This window comes from Plectropomus leopardus, chromosome 1 (genome assembly GCF_026936395.1).
Source record: "Plectropomus leopardus strain MGB_pleo_1.0 chromosome 1, ASM2693639v1, whole genome shotgun sequence".
Classification (NCBI taxonomy): domain Eukaryota; kingdom Metazoa; phylum Chordata; class Actinopteri; order Perciformes; family Serranidae; genus Plectropomus; species Plectropomus leopardus.
Genome location: NC_142176.1, coordinates 15,980,951 through 16,003,428, shown reverse-complemented (window position 1 = coordinate 16,003,428; position 22,478 = coordinate 15,980,951). Strand labels below are relative to the sequence as shown.

General features: G+C 42.1%; 1 protein-coding gene across 11 annotated transcripts in view; it reads left to right on the top strand.

Moving 5' to 3' along the window:
* Positions 1-22,478, top strand: part of baz2ba (bromodomain adjacent to zinc finger domain, 2Ba) — a 100,821-nt gene that overhangs the window by 53,451 nt on the left and 24,892 nt on the right. For 10 of the 11 annotated variants that reach the window (XM_088076340.1, XM_088076307.1, XM_088076336.1 and 7 more), the window contains exons 3-10: positions 9,610-9,789; positions 13,951-14,142; positions 14,362-14,523; positions 15,142-15,338; positions 15,440-15,652; positions 16,696-17,322; positions 19,451-20,240; positions 21,567-21,836. In XM_088076340.1, coding sequence (XP_087932466.1) covers positions 9,610-9,789; positions 13,951-14,142; positions 14,362-14,523; positions 15,142-15,338; positions 15,440-15,652; positions 16,696-17,322; positions 19,451-20,240; positions 21,567-21,836 — 2,631 coding nt within the window. The remainder of the gene's footprint in view (positions 1-9,609; positions 9,790-13,950; positions 14,143-14,361; positions 14,524-15,141; positions 15,339-15,439; positions 15,653-16,695; positions 17,323-19,450; positions 20,241-21,566; positions 21,837-22,478) is intronic. The other variant, XM_088076329.1, reaches the window with a different exon arrangement.

Sequence of the window (22,478 nt, the reverse complement as noted above, 5' to 3'; positions counted from 1 at the left end):
CCATTTGAGTACAAGTGTTGTTGAAATGATCAAAATATTTGTTGATTTAAAGATAGGTTGTTTACCAATTAATTTACCAAAGCTAGGCTTTTCAAGAAAAAAAAGGATAAAAAAAAATAGGGGCCCTTATTAAAAAAGAAATGTCATCCATCACCTGCAACCATGTTCAGTAGTGGTTGACCAATATTGTTTTTTCAGGGCTGATACTGATACTGATTATTAGTAGTTAATGAGACTGATAACTGATATTTGGAATTGATATATACATTTGTAGAATTTCGAATAAAACAAACTCTTTCACAAAAACTTAAACGTTGAACATCATAGACAAGTTCCCAGCAACTTTTTTTTTTTCCTGAAGAATGACATAAAAATAGTTCCTCCAAAGCGGACACTTTCCTTGCACTTTTTAATTAATTAATTTTATTGTCAATCATTAAAATAAAATGCCAATACAGATTATCAGCAAAATGCCAAATATGGGCCCCAATAATCGGCCAGGCCCATAATCTGTCGACCCCTAATGTGCAGATGTTTTGGCATTGTACATTGCTGCATAACTACTAGACGATTATTTTCAGTGCTTTGTTACTGTGACACTTATGCATCTATCCCATTGCACCAACCACCATCTGGCTTTTTTATTTAATGGGACAGGTTACAATCCCCATTCAATTCCAGGTCAAATGACTGCATTAGTCACGGGTATTTATCAGCTCTAGCTCCGAATGGCTTCCGTCAGCATTTGTTGAAATACAACAAGGTGCTATTTTTAACCCTTTAACCAGCACAATGCAATGATGGCTGCTAGAAAATACCGTCCATCTCCATCCAAGCAGCACTTGAACATCATTTAAATTAGTCAGCACAGAAAGGCATAATGTCTGCAGCAGAGCTGTGTACACCTTTCTGGTCTACTGACAATTTGAAAGGAGTCTGTCGCCCTTGTTAGCGGGGTTTCCAGTGTTTTAAAAACCCATGTACACACACTGATTTCGGTGGGAAAATGGTAATATGGAGCCCAATGCCATTGTGGCTCTATTTGGCAACCCTAGCAGATCTATAGCTAATATAACATCACTGGCTTGGTGTTTAAACCTAATGAGATGGAAGTCAACAACACCACCTTCCCATACTTAATGGATAAAAGAGATTCTCAGTAATGGAACAATCTTGTGTACAATAAATGGCTGTTTCAGGAAATTTAAAAATATGTGGGGCTGTTCTTTGACTATGTAGAAAAATATAATAATTTTACTGTCTCTGTCTTTGACAGTTGATGTCAAACTGAGGTTCATTATGGGTCTAATCAACATTTTTGAAGTATTTTGCATTTTTGTTTGGTTTTAATAACTGTGGATGCTGAAGTAATATTGCAAGAAAAGTGATTTCACAGATACCTTTGGACAGTTCGGTCAGTGAATAAGGAATGTGGCTACTGGAGCTTTATGTGGCTGAAGGGAGCTGTTAAGATCTGTGTCTGTGACTGTGCATGTACTACTCGCCCTGTTCTGTTGAACGCCACATTATGTGCGTTGGGCTCAGAATAAAACTGGGCTTTTCTAACTGGCAGTCATGAATAAGCTATTTCTGCCATCACACCACTTATCTGAATTCTGTCACATTTGCACAGTGATATCAGTTATCTCCTGCAAAGTAAAGTTTCAGTTGAACAGAACAGGCTCTGAATGGTTTCTTCCCATAGAAATGGACAGACGGCGCTCCAACGACTGCTCAGACTCGCTGCTCTCTGGCTATTCCATTGTTCTGTCACTGTCAGTTTGTTTTGCCATTTGACATGCATGTCATTTGCATTATGCATATCTGGAGTACTGCGTTCATCCCCCCCCCCCCTTTCTCTCCCTCTCTCTCTCTCTGCCTCGCTCTATCTCTCTACTTCTTTACTTGATACTCCCTCATAAGTGATGCTATTTCCTGTTATTCCATTTTATGTATTTTTGTTTTTCCTGCATTTATTTATATATGTGGAGTTTGTGGAATGTGGGATATCTTATTTGGATTAAGACAGGAAGTCACACTCAGCAATTGTAATCCACAGTTTCAGGGTGGGGTGGGGGTGTCGATACAGCATATATCGCAATATTTTGCTTGGCAATATTGTATTGATATATGGATGCCAAGTTCTTTTTTATTATAATGTAAATTGGTAATATTTCAAATAGAAATTATATTTCTGGTACCCTTGGTCTCTTGTGATTTCCAACCCTAGTTTATGTTAAAACATTTCTGTATTTTGATACCTGATATGGGCTCAAAATCACACTCCATAAACAAATACAGCTGCATCATTTAAAGTATTTAGTTATATAGCGAAGAACTATCTTTTGCTGTTCATGTGTGGTCATTTCGGCAATTGTACAATTGATTTCTTTAAAATAACATCAACATTTCCGTTATTACCTTTGGATATGTTTTATTTCTGGTCACTGTAACTTAATCTGAGGAATATTGCACAAGGAAAAAAATGATATACATATAGTACGTGTGCATCTTAAGAGAAGCAAGAAAGACTTGTGATGTCAAAAGCAAAATGTTTACAGCTGAAACACATCAAGTGATTGTTGCTTCAAAGCATCAGTTCACTGCAGCTTGCCTGTTCTGCATCAGTCGTACTGCAAATGGTTTTTTTTCTAGACTTAATACAAAAAATACTAGATACTGCAGTTAGTATGACAGCAGTTGCAGTATTAGTGCTACTAACCTGGGCAATGTCACTGGAAGTAATATGGCATGTTTTAAATGTATTTTCAGTATGCTGATGAATTTTGCAAACGTCTGCAAATGTCTTGTTAAATACTGGAAAGTTTAAAGGACTGTATTTAATATGTGGGATGTATTTTGTGAAGCGAGCTGTGTGCCTAGTATCTAAGCTTAATGTTTAAGGCCTCAGGGTACATTTTTTGCAAATCATCAGTTTGGCTCTTTGCATTGAGTTTCATACAGTGAAGCTCTGTTGTGAGCAAATGTGAAATACTACAGTTTGTAATCTAAATGATAATTAACCTTAACAGGCATTGGCTTACGACTCACTGTGCCTCCAATGCATCTGGTGTGTGCACGTGTTCATGAATGTATGTGCTATTCTTCGAAACATCAAGACGCCTATATTCTGTGCTTCCAAACTGCTCCAAAGTCATTATGGACTCTTGTAGACACATGCAGCCAGTGGCGAGCAGATCTGGTTCAGTCTGCAGAAAAACCGTAATGAGCAGTGAGACTGGCAGATGAGTGTGAGTGGCTAGCAGAGGGAGAAGGGCAGATTCATCAGGGATGATTGCCTGATGCACACTTCTGGTTTTTTGATGTGAAGACCCTGCTAGGTTACCATGGGGAGAATAATTAGCTCTGGCTGGATGCAGATGCGAATGAGCATCAGAGATGGGAATTTTCTTATTGAGCTTACTTTATGATACTTAGAGTCATACATATGGGTGCACACAACGGCACATGCACACAGATACTCTTTTTCACAACCGCATAGACACACACTCACTACCGGCTCATACTCTTCTATTTATGGCCAGGAAATGGGAGTAGTGCTATGTCTGGTTGAGCTGAGTAACACTATTCTGTCACACATAGGTTTGACATCAAACACAAGTGACAAGCCTATCCTATTCCTCTCCACCGAGTCATCACCATGTCCCAAAATCACATTATTGTCACTGGGAACCCAGCAGAGACGGATGGTGAGTAGGGGTGTTGATTCCAGCCTTTGGCATCTACAGTATGCTTGAAAAGGCAAATAAAGCCATTTGGCAAGAGCTGATTTCTTGTCATTTTCGAAAATATACAGAAAGCGTGCAGCATGCCATTTGGTTTTATATTTTATCTAAAGCCTCTTACAGCGACATGGATACGCATGTGTTTGTGTTTTACGACTGGAATACTGAAGCTGGAAACTCTTCCGTGCTAACTCCACGCTCTGCCATTTGCGACACACAGGACCATATCATTACCTTTTTGCCCTGGCAGGCAGTAAGCAGCTCTAGCATGGTAAGCTCCAGTGTTACATGGAGACAGGCAGGCAGGCAGGCAGTGGTGTGGTGTGGCTGTAATAAGACCTGTGGCCAGCACCACTGCCAAGGCTAGCTGAGGCGGGGTGAGAGATGGTGCCCATCCCCTACATGCCCTGCTCTGCCATCTGTCACTGGGCAGGAGCAGAGCCGAGGGAGGGGTCTGAGTCACTCTAGTTGTTGTCACCTAGACAGGCCACACTGGGGCATGCTGTCTCTTTGTACTCCTTTCAGGCCTTGGCTCAATCCACCGTCAGTTCATGAGGCACTCACGCAGTATTGCAAATGTCCAATCCGCTATCACGATTCAGTGATTTTTTTTATTAGGTAAGGTAAAATTTATTGCACTAAGGCTGTCTTTCCAAAGTGTCAAAGCACCCTGAGTTAAACACCACTCTTATCATTAGCCATTTAATGAAGTCATTTTTAATTAAAAATACAAAACTCTTAGGGGGACCTCTAGCATACCAGGTAGAGCTTGCGCCCCATTTAGGCTTAGTACTTAGCAGAGATCGGGGTTCGATTACAGCCTGTAGCCCCTTGCTTTGAATTATCCCCATTCTCTGATCCCTTTTCCTATCACCTCTAGCTGTTCTGTAAAAAAGGCAGAAGCTGAAATTTCTCATGTGATACAGAGCTGCAACAATTAATCAGTTAATTGATTAGTTTTCAACTATTAAATTAATTGCCAAGTTATTTGATAATCAATCAATCATTTAAATATTTTTTTTAGAAAAAGAAAAAGTTTGAATCCAGGTTTTTACATGTGAATATATCCCTTTTCTTTTTACGCTATCATTAGGTTGTGGGCAACATTTAAGGCATTTAAAGACATGATCTCTAGCTTTTGGAAACACTTATCAACATTTTCCCCCATTTTCTGACATTTTGTAAACCAAAGAAATAATCACTGAATCAAGAAAATAATCAGCAGATGAATTGCCCATAAAAGTAATTGTCAATTGCAGTCCAAATGTGAGTTAACTGAATACCATTGGGCTCTGGACTGTTAATTGGTAAAAAAAAAAAAACATCAACTTGAGCTTTAACAAATTGTGATGGAATATTTCATTAATTTTGGACATTTTATAGATCAAACAACTAATCAATTGATCAACAATGGAGATAAAAGTTAGTTGCAGTCTTATTGGCAGATTCTGCAACCAGTGGTGTGGCGTGATATCACACAGTACTGTCTCTTTAAATGTTCTCTGAGTTGATGTTTGACTCTGGACAAAGGTTGTCACTTAATTTTTGCCAAGATGCCTGGTTATGTCATTTCCTGGCTGACGGTGTGAGTGTGTGCGTGTGTGTGCAGGGAAGGGAGGGATGAGGGTGAGGCGAAAAGGGGTCAAGCAAGCTTGTGCGTGCACGCCGCTGTAAGCAAGATGATCTTGCTCAGTTAGTGTTCATTGCCAACAAGCATGCAAAGTACAAACATCCACATCCATATGCACATGTCGTGTCTACAAAAGCACACCCACCCACACGAACATATACAAACAGAGAGAAAGAGAGATGGGAAGTTCAAACAGTGTGCCTCAGCAGCAGCAATACAAGGTCAGAAATAAAAGATGTTCTTGCTGATTCAGAGTCAGTTTCACAAACACAACAAAAGGTACCCTTCTGTGTATATGTGCATGTGCCTTTTGGTAATATTATTTGCATGCCAACTGAGTAAAAATTTGTCACCTGGTAACCAGAGGAGCTCCATGATACCAGACAAGTATTGTCAGTTCTCAGAAAGATGCTTATTACTTACTGGAAGTGTTAATATAAAAACAAGTCAATATTTTTTTGTTTGGAGCAAAAAAAGAAAGAAAAGTAATAATAAAAAAAGCAACGACTCCCTGATTAAACAAGAAGTGCTAATGGTGGATTACTCATTCCAATCCTCTTCTTCACCAGCAACCTTCAACATGACACACTTGCCATGTTGACATTTCTCTTGTTTGCTGCTCGGAGCAGGACACAGATAAATAGAGGTCTGTGTTTGACACACTTGCAGATCACAATAAAAGGCAGGGAGTAAGAGATCCAGAGGAGAGAGCAGACGTTTGCGGAAGCAGCGACGATATAGTCTTTGTCGGCTGCGGTAAGGAGAGAAAAAAGAGAGAGAGCTGGGAGCCACCGTGTGTCTTTGAATGGGGTCAGGGCATCATGGGGAATAATGCATTTCCCTTCTCTTGCGCCAGGCGCTCCTTCCATTACGGCTGGAGAAGAGACATTGTGTCCACACTCTGATTACCACTGATCCATGCTGATGACTCTGTTGGCGGATTATCTCAGTTAGTATCAGCCATCTGTTACTGTGTGTACGTGTGTGTGTGTGTGTGTGTGTGTGTGTGTGTGTTAAAGGGGCGAGGAGGAAAGGGGCAGGAGTGAGACACACACAGGGGGCTGAATTGTTTGAGGCTGTGACACACACACACACACACACACACACACACACACACACACACACACATCTATAGGCGCATGTATTGGCAGTCTTTTGTAAAAAAAAAAAAAAAAAAAACGCTTCACGCATTACACACATGCAACACAACTGCATGATGTAAGGCCACAGCAGCACAGGCCATTACACCACCACCAAACGCACGCACTCTATCTCTCCTTTATACAATTCTGCCCTCCTTTCAGATGATACTGACATGTGAAGGCTCCTATATGAAGGCCACACATGCAATCATAAAACCGCAGAGCTGTTTATAGCTACACTATCTCCTGAAGGGCCGTTGCATCCAGCCACTATTAGCTGCATGCGTTGACAGCTGGGTGCTGTGGTGTATTTGTGGACGTGACTCTGACTCTGGCGCTGGAACACATCTTATAAATCATAGTTCATCCATTAGCATAAATTCTCCCTCTCCTTGCATCTGCGAGACCTGCTGTTTCTGGTAGCACCGCTCCGTGTTGATTGGTCGGTGTTGTTCAAGTCAAATTGATTTAGCCGTTCACGGAGATTATAACGCTCGCCTTATACCACCACTGTGGTGTGCTGTTAATTACCTATAAAATCAAGCTAATTCTGATGCTAAATCCATTTTAATTTCTCATAATTAAGTCAGGATTGGATCCTTAAATACCTTGGCGCTCCATTATTGTTGCGATGATTGTTGTGGCTGTGCATTTGGTGGTACATTGCTGAGCTCAATCTTATTATTGTTATTAGATTTAATTGCACTAAGTGATCAGTTTGTAGTTGTCGGAGGAAGATGGACTTGCCACGCAGTGTTTTTTTCCCCCCGCTGTCCTTTCTCTCTCCATCTCTCATCCCAGAAAGAGGCCTTTTGAGAGATTGTGAGAGATGAGAGAAGATGAGGGGGAGGGTAGCTCTGCTTTACACCTCTGCAAAGGAGGGATTGCTTTTTTGTTGTTTGTTAGGGGGGAAATCAATTCTGTTCACATCATCACGTTTTGACAAGGCGAGACATTAAGTGCAGATATTGAGAAACGACAGGAACGGTTTACAGCCTGTCCTTCATCTTCTCCACTCTTTTCCTTTCTTTTGTCATTTTTTTCCACAACAAAATCAGAGAGTATTGTCTTGCTTATCCTTTCCCCCCCTTCAATCTTTCTGTTTCTTTCTCTGTTTTTCGCCTCCCCGTGAAAAGGTAGGGAATGATCCGCTTCACTTACCAGCTGACACCACATAAGCTTGCTCGTCCTCTGAGACACAAGCCTTTTGTTTTCATGTGCATTATGATAATTATAAAGGGCCACAGCTCCTCTACATTTTTCTTCACACTTCTAATGATACTTACGTTTTTTTGTCAGGATCAACCATGGAAAAAAAGCAACACTTTTTTTGTTTGTATAAGACTTTTTTTTTCACCCTAACCTGACATTTAAAGGGTGACAGCCGAAGTGAAGGAGCACAGAAGTGTGACAGCCATTCATGCAACAAAATATGGCAGAGAGGTAGCAGTTTTTGGTTACAATAAAACACTTCATCTTCACTCAGCCAGAAATTTATTATGGCAACTAATATGTAACGTTCATTTATTTGCCGTTCGGGCTGATAATTTGGCTCTTTAACCCACATCCTGTCACGTCGCATGAGAGGCCACTCCGAAGACCTTTGACCTTGCTCATAATTACACAACCACCATCTTTTCACTGCAGCAATGGCAGTCATGGCTGCCCAAGTCCGATGGCACACCAGCCTCCTCCCCGTGGACTGCAGCAGGTTTTCTTGTCATCCGCGCCTCTCGCTCTCCCTCTCTCCCTCTCCCACTCTCCCTCTCTCTTGTCAGTGTTGCTCCTGGCGAAAGGCTGATACTTGATATTCAGAGGATAGCAGCTTTTGTCTCAGAGATTTAATCAGTGGCTCTGCTCCCACTGCAGAGGAGAGAGGGAGGGAGGGTGGCGGAGGGGTGGCAGGAGAGAGGGAAGGAAAGAGAGATGGAGGCAGAGACTGTTTATGTGTAATGACACAATAACAAAGCCTGCCTGTAAAACACAATCTGCAAACTGTGCTTTTGAAGGGGATTTTCAGTCCTGGATTAGTGTCAGGCAGAGGGATATGGAAAAGGAGAAGAGAGAAAAGGAGTCAGGTTGATGTGATAGACAGGGGAGGTTATTTGGTGTGTGTCTGTCTGCAGCGGGGGTTGAAATGTGTGAGTCCGCGTTCACGTGTGTGTGTGTGTGTGTGTGTGTGTGTGTGTGTGTGTGTGTGCGCCTGTGCAAAGTCGTGTGTTTTTGAAAACGTTTTGTATTTATTTGGCTGCACAAGTTAGCGGCTGTGTGGGCACAGACACATTGTGTTCTCAGTTGTAAGCGAAAGGGGATTAAAGTTGAATAATGTTAAGTAAAATATTTGGATGCAGAATGGCCAAATGTTTCTTGTGAGGGTTTATGTTGTTGGTTGGTTGATAATGGCTGGCACGGTGACTCTGTGAGACTGATAATGGAAAGCTACCGTGTTGGTTAATGCATCCGTCATCTAAAAGCCTCTCCATTTAGTTCTAGTTGAAACTGAAAGGACTCAGGGAGCAATGTTGTCTTTAAAGGCCTCCAAGAGCTCTTAAATTTAAATGTCATTCTTTTTCATCAAGGCGATGTAAAGGGATCCTGTTTGAAAAACACAAATGTTAGTGTGAGTTTGTTTGCACATTTGTCTCTGTGTGTCTGAGAGAGAATGACTAAAAATTGAACAATTTGTTTATTTTCTGTTTGAGTCTCTCCAAACACCTTCAACCTCAGCTGAGAAGGTAAAAGTGGCCGTCTTATTGCAGAACACATTCTCATCACTTTCATTTTCTCGCATCAAAATATAAAAGTTGCTTTGTTGTCCAGCATTAGAGTCCTTAAAGGCGTCATCATCCTTCCTACCCCATATACAATCAATGGAGGCTGGGAGCCAGTGAGCATGGCTAAATAGAAATATTGTTCAGGGGAAGTGAGATGTGAAAGGAAAAGTGTCAGGAGATGTGTGTGTGTGTGCGTGCGCTGGCCAGAACATGTTGTGTAGGTGTGACAATATGCATTTGTGTGTATGTGTTTAAGTGCGCGTGTTTGCGAGTGTGCTTTGCTATTGTAACCCTGCTGATTGGATTGTGTTTGACAGATATGGAGTCTGGAGAGCGGCTGGCCTCCCCTGCGCCCACCCTGTCTGCTGCTCGCACCTCCTCCCCTGCGGCCTCTTCCTCCTCCTCCTCTTCTTCCTCTTCATCATCCCCTGCTCCCCACTCTAAGAGCAGCCTGGCCCCGAGCCCCTCAGCACTGGGATCCACCCTCAGCACCTCTGGTAAGAAGCACTTTTTCTCTCTACTTTGTCGAAAAACCATGTGTGCACAGAAGAAGAAAAAACACCAGCACACGTTGCAAAACAGTTTCCATGTAACAATAAAAACACGCCAAATATGGTCACCTTCATGTCTTCGATAGCATTCAGAATCCTCTTCATTTCTTTACCATGAAAAATGAGTTTCCCCCAGTATTAATTATACAGTTATTTTGCTGCCTGTGTGAATACACCTCTCTCCCAGCTACAAGGATTTTTTTTTCCTGACAGCTTGGGTTGCAATTGAAAAGCTGCTGCATTAATGAATCCCAAACAATTAGGGGGCTCTTTTGTGTGAGAAACACACACATGCTTCGCCATGTCTCCTGACAACCTTCAGCTCTCTGGCTCCAGCTGCCTCAGAGTCAGGCTCAGCACGACACTGTGCATGCGTGTGTGTGTGTGTGTGTGTGTGTGTGTGTGTGTGTGTGTGTGTGTGTGTGTGTGTGTGTGTGTGTGTGTGTGTGTGTGTGTGTGTGTGTGTGTGTGTGTGTGTGTGTGTGAGAGAGAGAGAGAGAGAGAGAAAGAGAGAGAGAAAGAGAGACAGAGACCCTCTGCCTGCATGATTTAACATTTGTCAGCCACTCAGTGTCTAGTCAGCCCTGTCCGGCATCCAGCCTCTTTTCTATGTATTGGTCAAAGCCATTAGGCAAAGAGGAGTGTGTATCTATGTGTGTGTGTGTGTGTGTGTGTGTGTGTGTGTGTGTGTGTGTGTGTGTGTGTGTGTGTGTTTGTATCTCTGCGCGCTTTTCAAATATCCCTTGTGAGAGCGAGTGAATCATTTGCTCATACTCTCTTTCTCCTCATTTCTTTATGTCTTGCTGCTTTTTTTCATAAGCGCACTATACGCACACACACAGAGACATACACTCGCATAAACCAAGATTGCACTGAGCAGGGGATAGCATGCTTTCTCTGATTGTTGTGTTTTCTGTCTGTTAAGAGAAGAGGAAGAAGGAGAGAGCAAAATAAAGCCCCATGTTTTGTCCTCCATCTCCTCAGTGTTGCCCCAAAGAAGAAGCCATTAGGAGCATCTCCTCCTTATGCATTATACATCCCTCTTATCCCTCTGTGCCATTACGTGTGCTCAGATTTTCTAGATAAGCGATTTTGGACTGAGCGTCAAATGAAATGCTGAGAGGCAGGCTGTTAGCTCAGAACTTCTGCTGCGCCGTGTGGGTATTAAGCAAGCCAGTTCTTTTCTGTTTCTTGTTCATTGTAAAGCAAACATACGAATAATCCAAAAGAGTTTAAGTCCTCTCCTTCACTTTCCTAAGTATCATAATTAAAAGGAAAAACATTCTCAATCAGAACAACAAGAATGTGTCAAGTGTATTGTGTAAGCAGGTAACATCAGTAATTACGTATTGCAGAGATAGTTTCATCACAGACTGCATTGATTCAAGGTCCTTTGCCAGTTTGCCAATAACACTTAAGAAAAAAAAATCTGAAGAACATATAAATGAGCACGCACTTGGCATATGTGTGTGTTAGTGTGTGCGCGTGTGTGTCATTGATGAGGATATCACTTGGAGAATAAAAGCTGATCGGCGCTTGTAGCGCTCTCTTCTTCTGGGATCAACTCACGGATGCAATTAACTTAAATCTGTCTGTGGAAATTTGATTGACTGCAACAAACAACAAATTAATCCCCCTTCGGCAGCATCCAAACATGAAAAAAGCAGGCGGTGCAGTTTGTCAGAGTGGAGGAAGGATTGAAACAGAATGAGAAAGAGGGCGAGGGAGCGGGAGAGAGACAGGGAGTGAGGAAGAGAGAGTAGGTAATCCTAGGTATGTCTTTCCCCGTGCTTCTTTCTCGCTTCAAATTTTTAGATTTAATTATTCGCCTTCTGGAAGCATTAATATTGAAAAGGCATTTGCAGATGCCTAGAAAGGAAAAGGGGTGTGTGTGCTGAGGGGGAGAGGTGGGCACCCCAGGCATAAGTGAATGCTGTGGCTGGCCTTTCTGGGGGTTGCAATGCAGTCGTTTATCTTCGTATCCGCTAGCTGACGCTGGCAAGGCGGGCTCTACATATTCAGCATATTCTAATGACATTCAAAAGGCAGATTTTGCTGTCTTGTGGCGGAGAGGGGCCTTGAAGCCAACACAAAGAGCTACACTCTCATACGTCACACTGCCGGCACCTCGCCAGAGAGGCTTTGTTTCTCACCACATAACCACAAACAGTTTGATTCTCACTTAAAAATAGTCTGTGAGATGCATCTGTAGAGTCATGTTCATTAACGGTCTTCCTCAGTGTTTTAGTACAGAGCATACATAACTGGCCCTACTGTGTAAAGTCTCCCTCTGGATAATTAGATCCCAGACTGCATCAGTTCAGAAAACACCATGCTCCGGTGTCACTCTGTTTTACATTTCTGTGGTGTGTGTGCAAGTGTATAGTAGTTTGACATTTTCATCTACACTGTGCACAACACTTTCCTTTTCTTCAGTCATCACTTTTTTTTGCATGTGTATTAACTGGCTTACGCAGAGGCATCAAGCAGGCCTGCTCTCCCTTTTCTGGAATAGAAATTGAATTTGCATGAAATATGCTCACACCAAATTGCATCTGACTCTGGGAGGAGGTAATACGTGGCAGTCGCCCCTGCCAGAAATGATTGTGCTCAGGAAAACGCTAGACGATGATGATGTTGATGAAGTATTCTTCTGTGCTGAAATTGAATGCCAGAAAGGATAGAAGGAGGTTAGCTTTTTACACCTTATACATACACTTCTTTTTCTTGCCGACAATATCCAGTCTTTGCCAAGGCGCAGCATATTCTGACACAGTCTAAACTGAAGAAACATTAGGTACTGTACACAAGGAGTTGTGTGCTGACACTGGATTATGATCTATAATTTAAATGTGACTGTTTGCTGTATAGACATAAGCATCACGCTGCAGCGATAGTCAGTCTGTCAGAAACAGCACAGCTGCCCTTTAAAATTAGGTGCAGTGTGCACTCAGTGAAAGCGAAATCTGAAGTTAATTCTTACACAAATAGAAGACGCTCGTTCTGTATTTAATTCTCCTATAGTCAAATGGATAAGAAGCGACACCTTCAAAAGCTGTTTAAATCTACCTTTTACACCCTGTCGGTCCTCACATGAAAAGAGCTCAGCGAGGTAATTTCAGAACAATGTTCTTGGTCTACACAAATAAATATATACAAAACTAACAGTAGGGCAACAAGTTGTGCTAAAGGTGCAGTAAACAACTGTCATAGCAGCTGTACACTAATGTCAAAACTGCTCTTAATGGAAGAGAAGATTTTTTAAGTGTGTGCAAATAGTTAAATTAAGTCAGAGAAGAGTATTTTTAGACGCTAGAGTTCAAAGCAAAATTCACCTCCTGTATGGAATTCATCTTTTTATCCCGTGATATAGGACTGTTTAGTCAGAAACAAAGTGCCATTAAATACTAACAATTATCTACAAGAAAATGTGCGTTTTCAAGAAGAAGCTCTCCGGTTAATAAATCAGCATCCTGTTTACAGTACAAAGAACCAGGTCTTTATTTTGTGTGTTTTTGAAGATTTGATGGAAACTCAAAGGCTGAAATGTCAAAATTACTACAAACAGAATCTCTTTTTACAGGATGTTTTTTTACAGAACAAAAGGTATTGTGTGTTTAATAAAACCTAATCAATCAAAAGTTGAGAACACATCTCCACTTGTTGGCAATGTGTTTATATACTAGAGCTGTCAAACGATTAATTTTTTAAATCGTGTTTTAATGCAGAATGTCTATAGTTCATTGCGATTTGTCAAATTTTTTAATCACGTTTTCATTCCATTATTTTGCATTTCTAAACAGTTTTGAATGGCCATGCCGTTTTTCCATCACCAAAATTCTGCCTAACTTTGAAACGTTGGTTGGTACCCCTGTATTCGTTAGTTCTTCTAGTTTCATATGATACTCACATCATCACTCAAGCTATAAAACTTAGCCCAATACATGAATGCATTTTTTTTTTAAATTTAAATGCACTATTTAAGGACTAAACCACATTGCAATTAACAATTTAATACTAACGGCCCTATTTTATACACAACTTTTTTGTTATGGACTTCATCTGAAAATATTTGAACACAACCTCCTTGGTTTGGATCCATCTCAGGCCGTCTGTTTGGAGGAGCAGGAGAGCAGCCCTTTATTGGCTCCACATTGTCAAGTGCCTTCCCTCTGGTCAACCACCCAGCCTTCGGAGCCCTCTACACTGCCGGAGCAGGCAGGCCCGAGTTTGGAGGCCTGGGGTCCTTAGGCATGTCAGCTGCTCTGGCTGCACACCCCCAGCTAGGAGCACTCTCTGGTAAGATGGGGACTTTTGAAATTTTGGGCAAGAATTAGCTAAATGGGAGTGCATATTTAATCCCTGTCCTCTCCTCTCCTCTCCTCTCCTCTCCTCTCCTCTCCTCTCCTCTCCTCTCCTCTCCTCTCCTCTCCTCTCCTTCATTCCATTTTCTTTCCTTTCCTTTCCTTTCCTTTCCTTTCCTTTCCTTTCCTTTCCTTTCCCTCTCCTCCTCAACAGAGTGGTGGCGAGCTGCTGAAGCCCATGGACGGGGAGCTGCCGCCTTTCTCCCCTCCTTCATCGGCTTCCCTCCATTCTTCACCCCTCACATTCAGCCCAACCACAGCCCCAGTCCTGTTCAGATCAGGATGCCCGGCAAGAATAGCCATGCCTCACCTAAAGGTACCAGAGCACCCATTCATTGATCCTCACAGTTACATCATGATCATGAAAAATTGGTTATTATAATAGAATTACAGAATGAGAGCATCAGGAACATTTACATATATTTTAAATGAAACACCAACACATCCATATATTCCTATCATATGTGAGTGATGAAGTATGTGAATTAATTGATTACTTTTCCAAGAGGTAATGGCGTTTTCTATCTCTCCTATCCCACTATCTCCATCTGTGTGTCGTCTTCCTCCGCGACCTAAATCCACTTTGCCCTCTGATGAGATTTCTCCTTTTCAAGACAGATTTAATGACTTCCAGTCCTCACTTAGTGATTCTGTCAACCTCCCTCTCCCTCTCTTTTCCCCGTGTTCCTCCTCGTAATCTCAGTTTCTTGCACTCTTTTAATTTCACAGTATCTTTTAATTTATCTTTTATTATGTAAACCAGTCATGTTGGGCTTGTGCCTTGCGCAGCCAGCATGTTTGATGAGATACATGTATAAGTCAATGTTTTTATTAGCCTTATTCCATTCTGCAGTTAGTTCCTGATATGTTTCATTATTCCAAAGTTCCATGAAAAGCTGATTAGTAACGTGGTAGATCTGGTTTGTGTTTCCAGGGGTGAATGGGGCAGTAAATGGCGGCGGGATCTGTCCTCCCACCACACAATCAGGGAGCTTTTCATCAAGTCCGGCTCTCGTTCAGGCAACGACCAAGCCAACCAAAAATTCAAACCCCTCTAACAGTCACCGTAGCAGCCCTCAGAGCAATCCAGCAGAGCTGGTGGAAAAGCCGATCCACAAACCTAAAGAGAAGGTCAGTGCTAAGATTCGATTTACTCCTCAGTTTGAAAAAGAAGTGACACATGAAAGCGTTATACAGTGAAGCTGATTCTTGCTTTTTTCCTTTCAACTCAGAAGCCACGGAAGAAGCCAGCAGACACTTGTGTTGCGAGCAACAGTGAGTCAGGCACATCCTCAGACAGCTCAAGTGACGGGTCCCTCAGCAGTGATCTAGAAGACCTAGCAGAGGATGACGAAGATGACGATGATGACGATGAGGACGACGAAGAAGAGGACAAACAGAGTGAATTATCAGACTCTGAGAAGAGGACAAAGAAGAAAACAAAGGTAAGGAAGAAAAAAACATACAGAGACACGGGGATCTGTTTTCGCAACGCATCTTCATACAACAGTTTTTATGATATAAAACAAATCAGCACCCCACAGATGATGTCACATACTTAACGTAAAGTTACATAGGTTAGGGTTAGACAAGTAACATTATGTAGGTTAGATTTAGGAAAGAAATATGGTGATGACGTGCATAAAATCTCTCAAAGTTTGCTTGGTTCTGAACACCGGTCTCCTGGGGGTAAGTCCTGTGTCTTTTGACCCATCCACCACTCCAACCACCACTCCTTATCATGAATGCAAAAGAGACCTGGATACAGCATTCCCATGAGGGTTGCTCAGTGGAGCATGAAGCCAAAATGGTTCATCTGCAACTATAAAATTAGTCAAATAGTGATCCAGGGATGATCAGCACTGACTTCTACACTGTGTGGCCCATATAGCAAATTCGCTAGAGATTTGCCATGTCAAGTAGCTGAGCGGCTAGCTTTCATTGGCCAAACGGCTTACTTCTAGTTTAGCGCTCTGCTGACTTGAATCGGGATAAAATGATTCAATTGTGCAGCTTTTAAGACATAAGAAATGTTATTGTACTGAATGGATCAAATCTTGATAATGAAACAAATTATTTTGTTGAGTTGTGCTGCTCAAAAAAATGTATTCAGGGTTTACGAATGTCTCTTTAGCCGTTTAAGTCAATGTGAAAAAGTCTTTTTGGGCCGCAGTAATGGTGTATTTACATTGTTTGCCCACCATGAAAAATGACTTAAAAGCGCAGCGCACTTCCTGGTGGCCTGATCCTATCAGCACATTGATCATGTAATTGCAGCTTTCCTGATTATGATGGGTTCTACACAAACTTCTAGTTCATGGTTACATGATAAAAATAATTTTGGTGCATTACTTTTCAAGAACAGCATGTTTTTTTGTGAGGGTGCAAAACAGGAAACCAGTAAAATAGTGGCTAAAATGTTACCCAAATGATCACATCCCAAGGCTATGTTTTGTTCTGACAGTTTTTTACTTCATTTCCTCCCCAGGTTTTGGTACCAAGCACTGGAACTGCAAAGACTGACAGATCACTCTCTGGGGAGCCTCATGACAAGAAGGACACCCAAACCCAGAAGGTCTCCTCCAACCCCCCAACCCTCGTACCCTTACCCAACTCTTCCTCCCCTCCCGCCCTGTCCCAAACCTCACCGCTGGCCCTGCATAGCTCCAGGTCCCGCACAGAGGGGCCACAGCAACACTTCAGTGTGATTCAATCCACTGGCCTGGCTGCCAACTCAAAGCCCCTGGCACTCCTCTCTCAGCCCCGAAGGGAGTCTTCGCCATCTTCCTCCCCTATAGCCCTCACCACATCTCCAAAAGCGCTTTCCAGCACTGCCTCTCCCAAACCTCCCAAACTGCTGCCCTCCTCCTCCCCCCAGCACCTGCCTCTCTCCCTCTGCTCCTCCCCCAAGCCTCTCTCTGTCCCCTCTCCACCCCGTTCAACTCTCCCACTGTCTACCTCCCCAAAATCTTTTGGTTTGACCTCATCTGTGACAAGCTCCCAGAAGTCCTCGCTGAAGCCACCTCGGCGCTCTGTTCCTGGCTCTGCCAAAACAAGCAAGAGGAAACAGCTGGAAGCTTCACTTGCGCAGATCAATGAGTTCAGGCTGAAGCAGGTAAGTCAACCTGCTAACAGCAGCTGAACAATTACATTTTTTTGTTACCATATCCATTCATAAAATATTGTTACGATTTCAGAATTTTTGAAATTTTTCTCTATTCAATACCATTTTGAGGAAGAAATTGACCTTGAGGACATAAAATATAACAAATGTGAATGATAAATATGTAAAACATTTTGAAGGATAAATATAACAAGGGTAATCATGACAAAAGAGACCAAAAAAGCGCAACTGATGCTTCTTATTGATACAGCTGGAAATTAGCATTGAAAGCATTTATCAATATGTGTCAATAAGTCATATTTTTGACAACGCCATTATACATGCTGTGAGACTTTGACGAGATAAACATGGCTGTGCAATCAGCCTTAGTGTACAATCCTAACAAATTAACAATAATGAATATATCAACTGGAGTTAAGTGTGCAGTTACATTTGCAGTTGTTTTTCTCTCTTTTTCTTAATCATTACCACATCATCATCAGTACCTCTTTTAATCTGGTAGCCATTTACCATATTTTTTCAACACAAGAGCCAAGCAGTCTGCAGAACTGCTGCTGGTGAAGCTATACACTTAATTTAAAAATGAAAACATAACATTGAATGTTGCAGTTTTTCATTCACAAGAGGTTTTGTATCAGTGAAACACGCTCCATAGGGCCTCTTTAAAATGATAACATGGCCTCGAGCAAACTCTAACAACTGCAGTTGGACATCAGAGAGAATCTTTGTTTTATATAGCTGATTCATTTTGTTTGAGTAAATTTGGACTGGACATAGAAAAACAAGGAGACATCTAAGCTTTTAGATGTTCCTATTAATACATTTGATGTGGTGATCTGTTGTCATTGTCCACTGTAGTTATAACTATATTTGACTGCACAAGGTAGTGGCATATCTTATAATTAAATTTAGTTCTTACTTAAGATAGTTTATTGCATCGGTCTATTAAATGAATGGTTGTAGCTTGTTAAGTGGCTTAAGTTAACATGTACTCCTGTGGACATTTACATGCACAAAATATTGTGTTTTTTGCCCTTATTCTGAACAAATTATTATTATTATTTTTTTAATGATTTCTAATAATCCATCACAGCTAAAAAAAAAAAAACATTTTTTGCGGGACATTTCTTGCCAAGCTGCTCATTATGTTTTTGAAAGAAATCAAACCAATTATGATCTTTATATTGCCGTGGCTTTCATGAGTTTTCTTACAGATTTTGGCTTATTTACAGTGGTGACACAGTGATTTCTGTGCTGCTGCAAATTCTAGCCTGTTGATAAAATGATTAATGATTTTTAGTTTCAGTGCCATCCTGAAGCACTCTTTGTGTCTACACATGTGCTACTGTATTATTTATGTTTTTCATCGGCTCAGATGAAATAGTATAAAAATTGACATCTTTCTTTGCTTTTACTACACAAATTCTCTTTCTTCAGATGAAATATGAATGCGAGTAATAATCAATAAGCTAAACCTTTTAAGATTAGCTTATTCTGTGAAAATCATTTCCTCTTTCCTGTTTTACCAGTATAGAGAAGTTTGCAACGAGCTAAATTCCCCCTGTGGTTTCAGCACTCTTACTGTATTTCATGGTCTGTGAAATTGATTTGTTTCACTTCATATCACATCCAGTTGAAAGTGCAACATTAAAGTCTAACCTGCCTTTGCTTAAACACAGATTGAACAAAACTTGTCATCAGTGTAAAATAAAAAAAGGCAAACATGCCCAGCTGCATGATGATAATGATGATGGAGCTTTTCGAATGTGCAGACGAGTAATTACAATTTTAGAGAGATACTCAGACTGTTTTTTTTTTTGCGAACTTGGCCGAGTACAATGCCTTTGGTTATTGCATTTATGTTCTTTTTGTTTCCCAGAAAGGAGCTTAGACACAGTTAACTGTACCAGTGTTCAGCATTGTAGTTTTGTCACCTGCTCAAACAATCAACAGTGATGCGAACTGACAGCTAGAGCAACTCCACTTTGTCCCATTTCTTTTCTACTTTTTTTCCCTAACCTTTCTTTGTTCCTCCCATTCTGCCTTCCCTCCTCCCTCCCTCCCTCTGACTCCCTGCCTCTCCTTGTTCTCTCCCTTTCTCCTCCTCCTCCATTCCCAGACTCTCATGTCCCAAGGGCAGACGTTCCCAGCTGAGCTAAAGAAGCAGCAGCAGGGGCCAAACAAGTCTCCCAAGAGGACGTCTCTGTCTTCATCACCATTGCCACCCGCTCCGCCTCCTCCACCCCAGAACAATCACTCCAACCTTTTCCTCTCCAGTGCCCTGCTGGGGCTCCCTGAACCCCACCATCCCAATGGAGTCATCCAAAGCATCACTCAGGACGCACCTTTGGCCCTCATCACCAAACCTCGCAAAGACTCTGCCCCTCAAGGCAAGTCCCCTCAGTGCGACTCTGATGCTGGGGCGATGCCTGTCAATCTGAGCACAGGGGCGAGCAGGACCCAAGCAACCGCCCAGGCTGCACCTCCGTCACAGCCCTCCACTACCTCACCCCATGCCGCAGGCCATGGATCCAGAAAGAACAAGACCCCCAAGGGGAAGGGACAGACACCTGGGCTGGGACAGGGACAGGGACAGGGACAAGGACAGGGACAGGGACAGGGACAGGGACAAGCCGACCCTTTAGCTGCCTGGAAGGGCTTCTCTCAGAACCATCTGGTACAGTCTCTGGTAGATTTGTTTCGTGGAGGAGAGCCCGGGATCGGGATTCCTGGAGTTAGTATCCCTGGAGTTGGAATTCCTGGAGTCGGGATCCCTGGGACGTGTAACCCCACAGCCGGACTCCCGGCTAACAAGGAATCTGACGACTCGGGAGATGATGACGATGATGAGGATGATGACCTTGAGGAGGAGGAGGAGGATGAAGAGGACTCAGATGATAGTCTGTCAGGTTTGTACCTTCATTGTAAAGTTGTGCAAGTAACAATTTACAGAAGATCTTACTACGGTGATTTTCAGGTACATGCTTGAATTTTGGATATCTACTAGAGCCTGTTTACATGCTTTAATGTTCATAAAACACCATAGTTTTCAGCATACTGTCTGTGCTGGAGAAGCTGTTCTCATCTTTGACTGATAAGGCTTTATTTTGTGCCCGCGTCTTTAAGGGCCCTGACACACCAAGCCGACATTCGGCCAATGGTCAATGTCAAACATCTGTCACCCAAATTTTTGTCTTGTGTCCCACACCATTGGTGCTAGGTGGCCCATTGGCACCATTGGCGCAAGGTGGCCCTTGTCGCTTGTTTTTTGGCTCACTCAGCATATTGAATCAGCACTGGACTTGTGAAGCCCATCAGTGAGAGAAATCATTCTGATTGGCAGCACAGCTGCATGTTAGAGAAACAGAAGTGAGGAAAGCAAAGAAACGACTAAAGCCAAGAGAGTGTAAGATTTAAAAAAAAAAAAGTTAAATTGGTTACATTTTATTTTTAACCATTGAGCTTTTCAGCAGAAATGATTTGTATTTGTTTGTTTTATTGTTCACCAGTGCACAGTGAATATCATTTTTTGTTTCAATATTGGGTTGTGTTGTCAATGTGCTAAATGTCTAACTAGCTTCTTGAATCTGTCCTGTTGATATTCCCTTTTAAAAATGACAAATTTAGTCTACTGAAGTAATTTCCTTTCACGCAAGTGCAGAACATCTGTGCTGGTTTGCAGTTGGCTGTCGTCTTTGATTCAAATACAACTATTTGGCTGAGACACAGGCATCATGAGGTCATACATTAGTTGGCCTACGTGGCCAATAGATCTTTGATGTCGGCTTGGTGTGTCTTGGCCTTAAACCCTTCCCGCAAAAACCTAGGCAGTCTGTTACAGAACGACTGTAAAAGAGAATAGCAGCACTTTCTACCATGAAATATCACCAATAATAATATTGGGGGAGAAATTAACACCAGCAACCAAGTTAACATGTTTCCCTGACATTTGCATGTTGTTGTATGAGGCAGTGTAAGGTACATAATGTAAGCACTTGCAGTAGCATGCCTGGAGCAGGAAACAATATAAAAATGATATGTAATGAAATTACTTCAGCTTGTCTTCATAGTAGGGAAAAAAAAAAACGTAGTCGCCTAAAAATATTCAGTTGATAATCACATAAGACCAAGAAAAGTGGCAAGTCCTCACAACAGAGAGGCAGTGTCGTGTTTTTTTCCCTTAAAATTAACGTAATTGATCCTCATCCACTTTTTGTCCTGGACGGCCATTTCAGAGTCTGACAGCAACTCAGACAGCGACATCTCTGGGAAGAAAGTGAAGGAGTTAAAGCTGCTGCCGTGTGGATCATCTAAGAAGGAGATGACTCCCCGCAGGCTAACCAAAGGCCCAGAACTACTGAACACCTCAACCAATCACACCGCCACCAGCTGCTCCCCCCTCAACCTGCAGGTCATCAAGACTCCCACCATTGTCACCAGCTCCAGTGCCTTGGCCTATCACAGCTCTCCAGGCTCTTCCTCCTACAGCCTAGCCTCTCCATTAGGTAATGTGTTTGAAAATCAGAAAGTGTAAAAATGAGAGCTATGGGATGGTTTTAATAGGGTCTAATATGAAAAAAAGTGATGTGCAGCAGATGGATTAACTGGTTAAATATGACCTTTGCAGGGTCTCCCATCATTTTATTTTCTTATTGTGAACACCATTTTTAATATCATTACTCAGGCATTTACAGTGCTGAAAATAAGCTCTAGTATATGGCAGAGCTTGCTTTGACGCTTAGATTACCAAAGCAAAGTCGCTGCTTTTGAAAAACAGAACAGCCCATCAACCTCACATGACTGTGAGGAAGAATTGCTACTTTTAGGGCGGCAGGAAGAAGGCAGTTGGTTGTCATGGACTAACCGGCACTCTCAGGTCCTGTAGGGGCATGCCTAAGAGCCCTGACAACTTGTTTGGCAGAGCAACAAGGTTAATTTCCTCCTTCTTTCAATATGGAGAGGTTACCTAGATCGGAGGTAAAAAGAGGTGTGAAGCCAGGAATAATACAAGCAGATGTCCTAGTTTTCCCATTACTATAAGCAGTGTTGTGTGTTACTCATAGAAACTTAATAGTTACTCTGCTACATTAGTTTTGCATTACTCTGCAACATTGCCTGAGACACATTGCCACATGATTGCAGTTTAA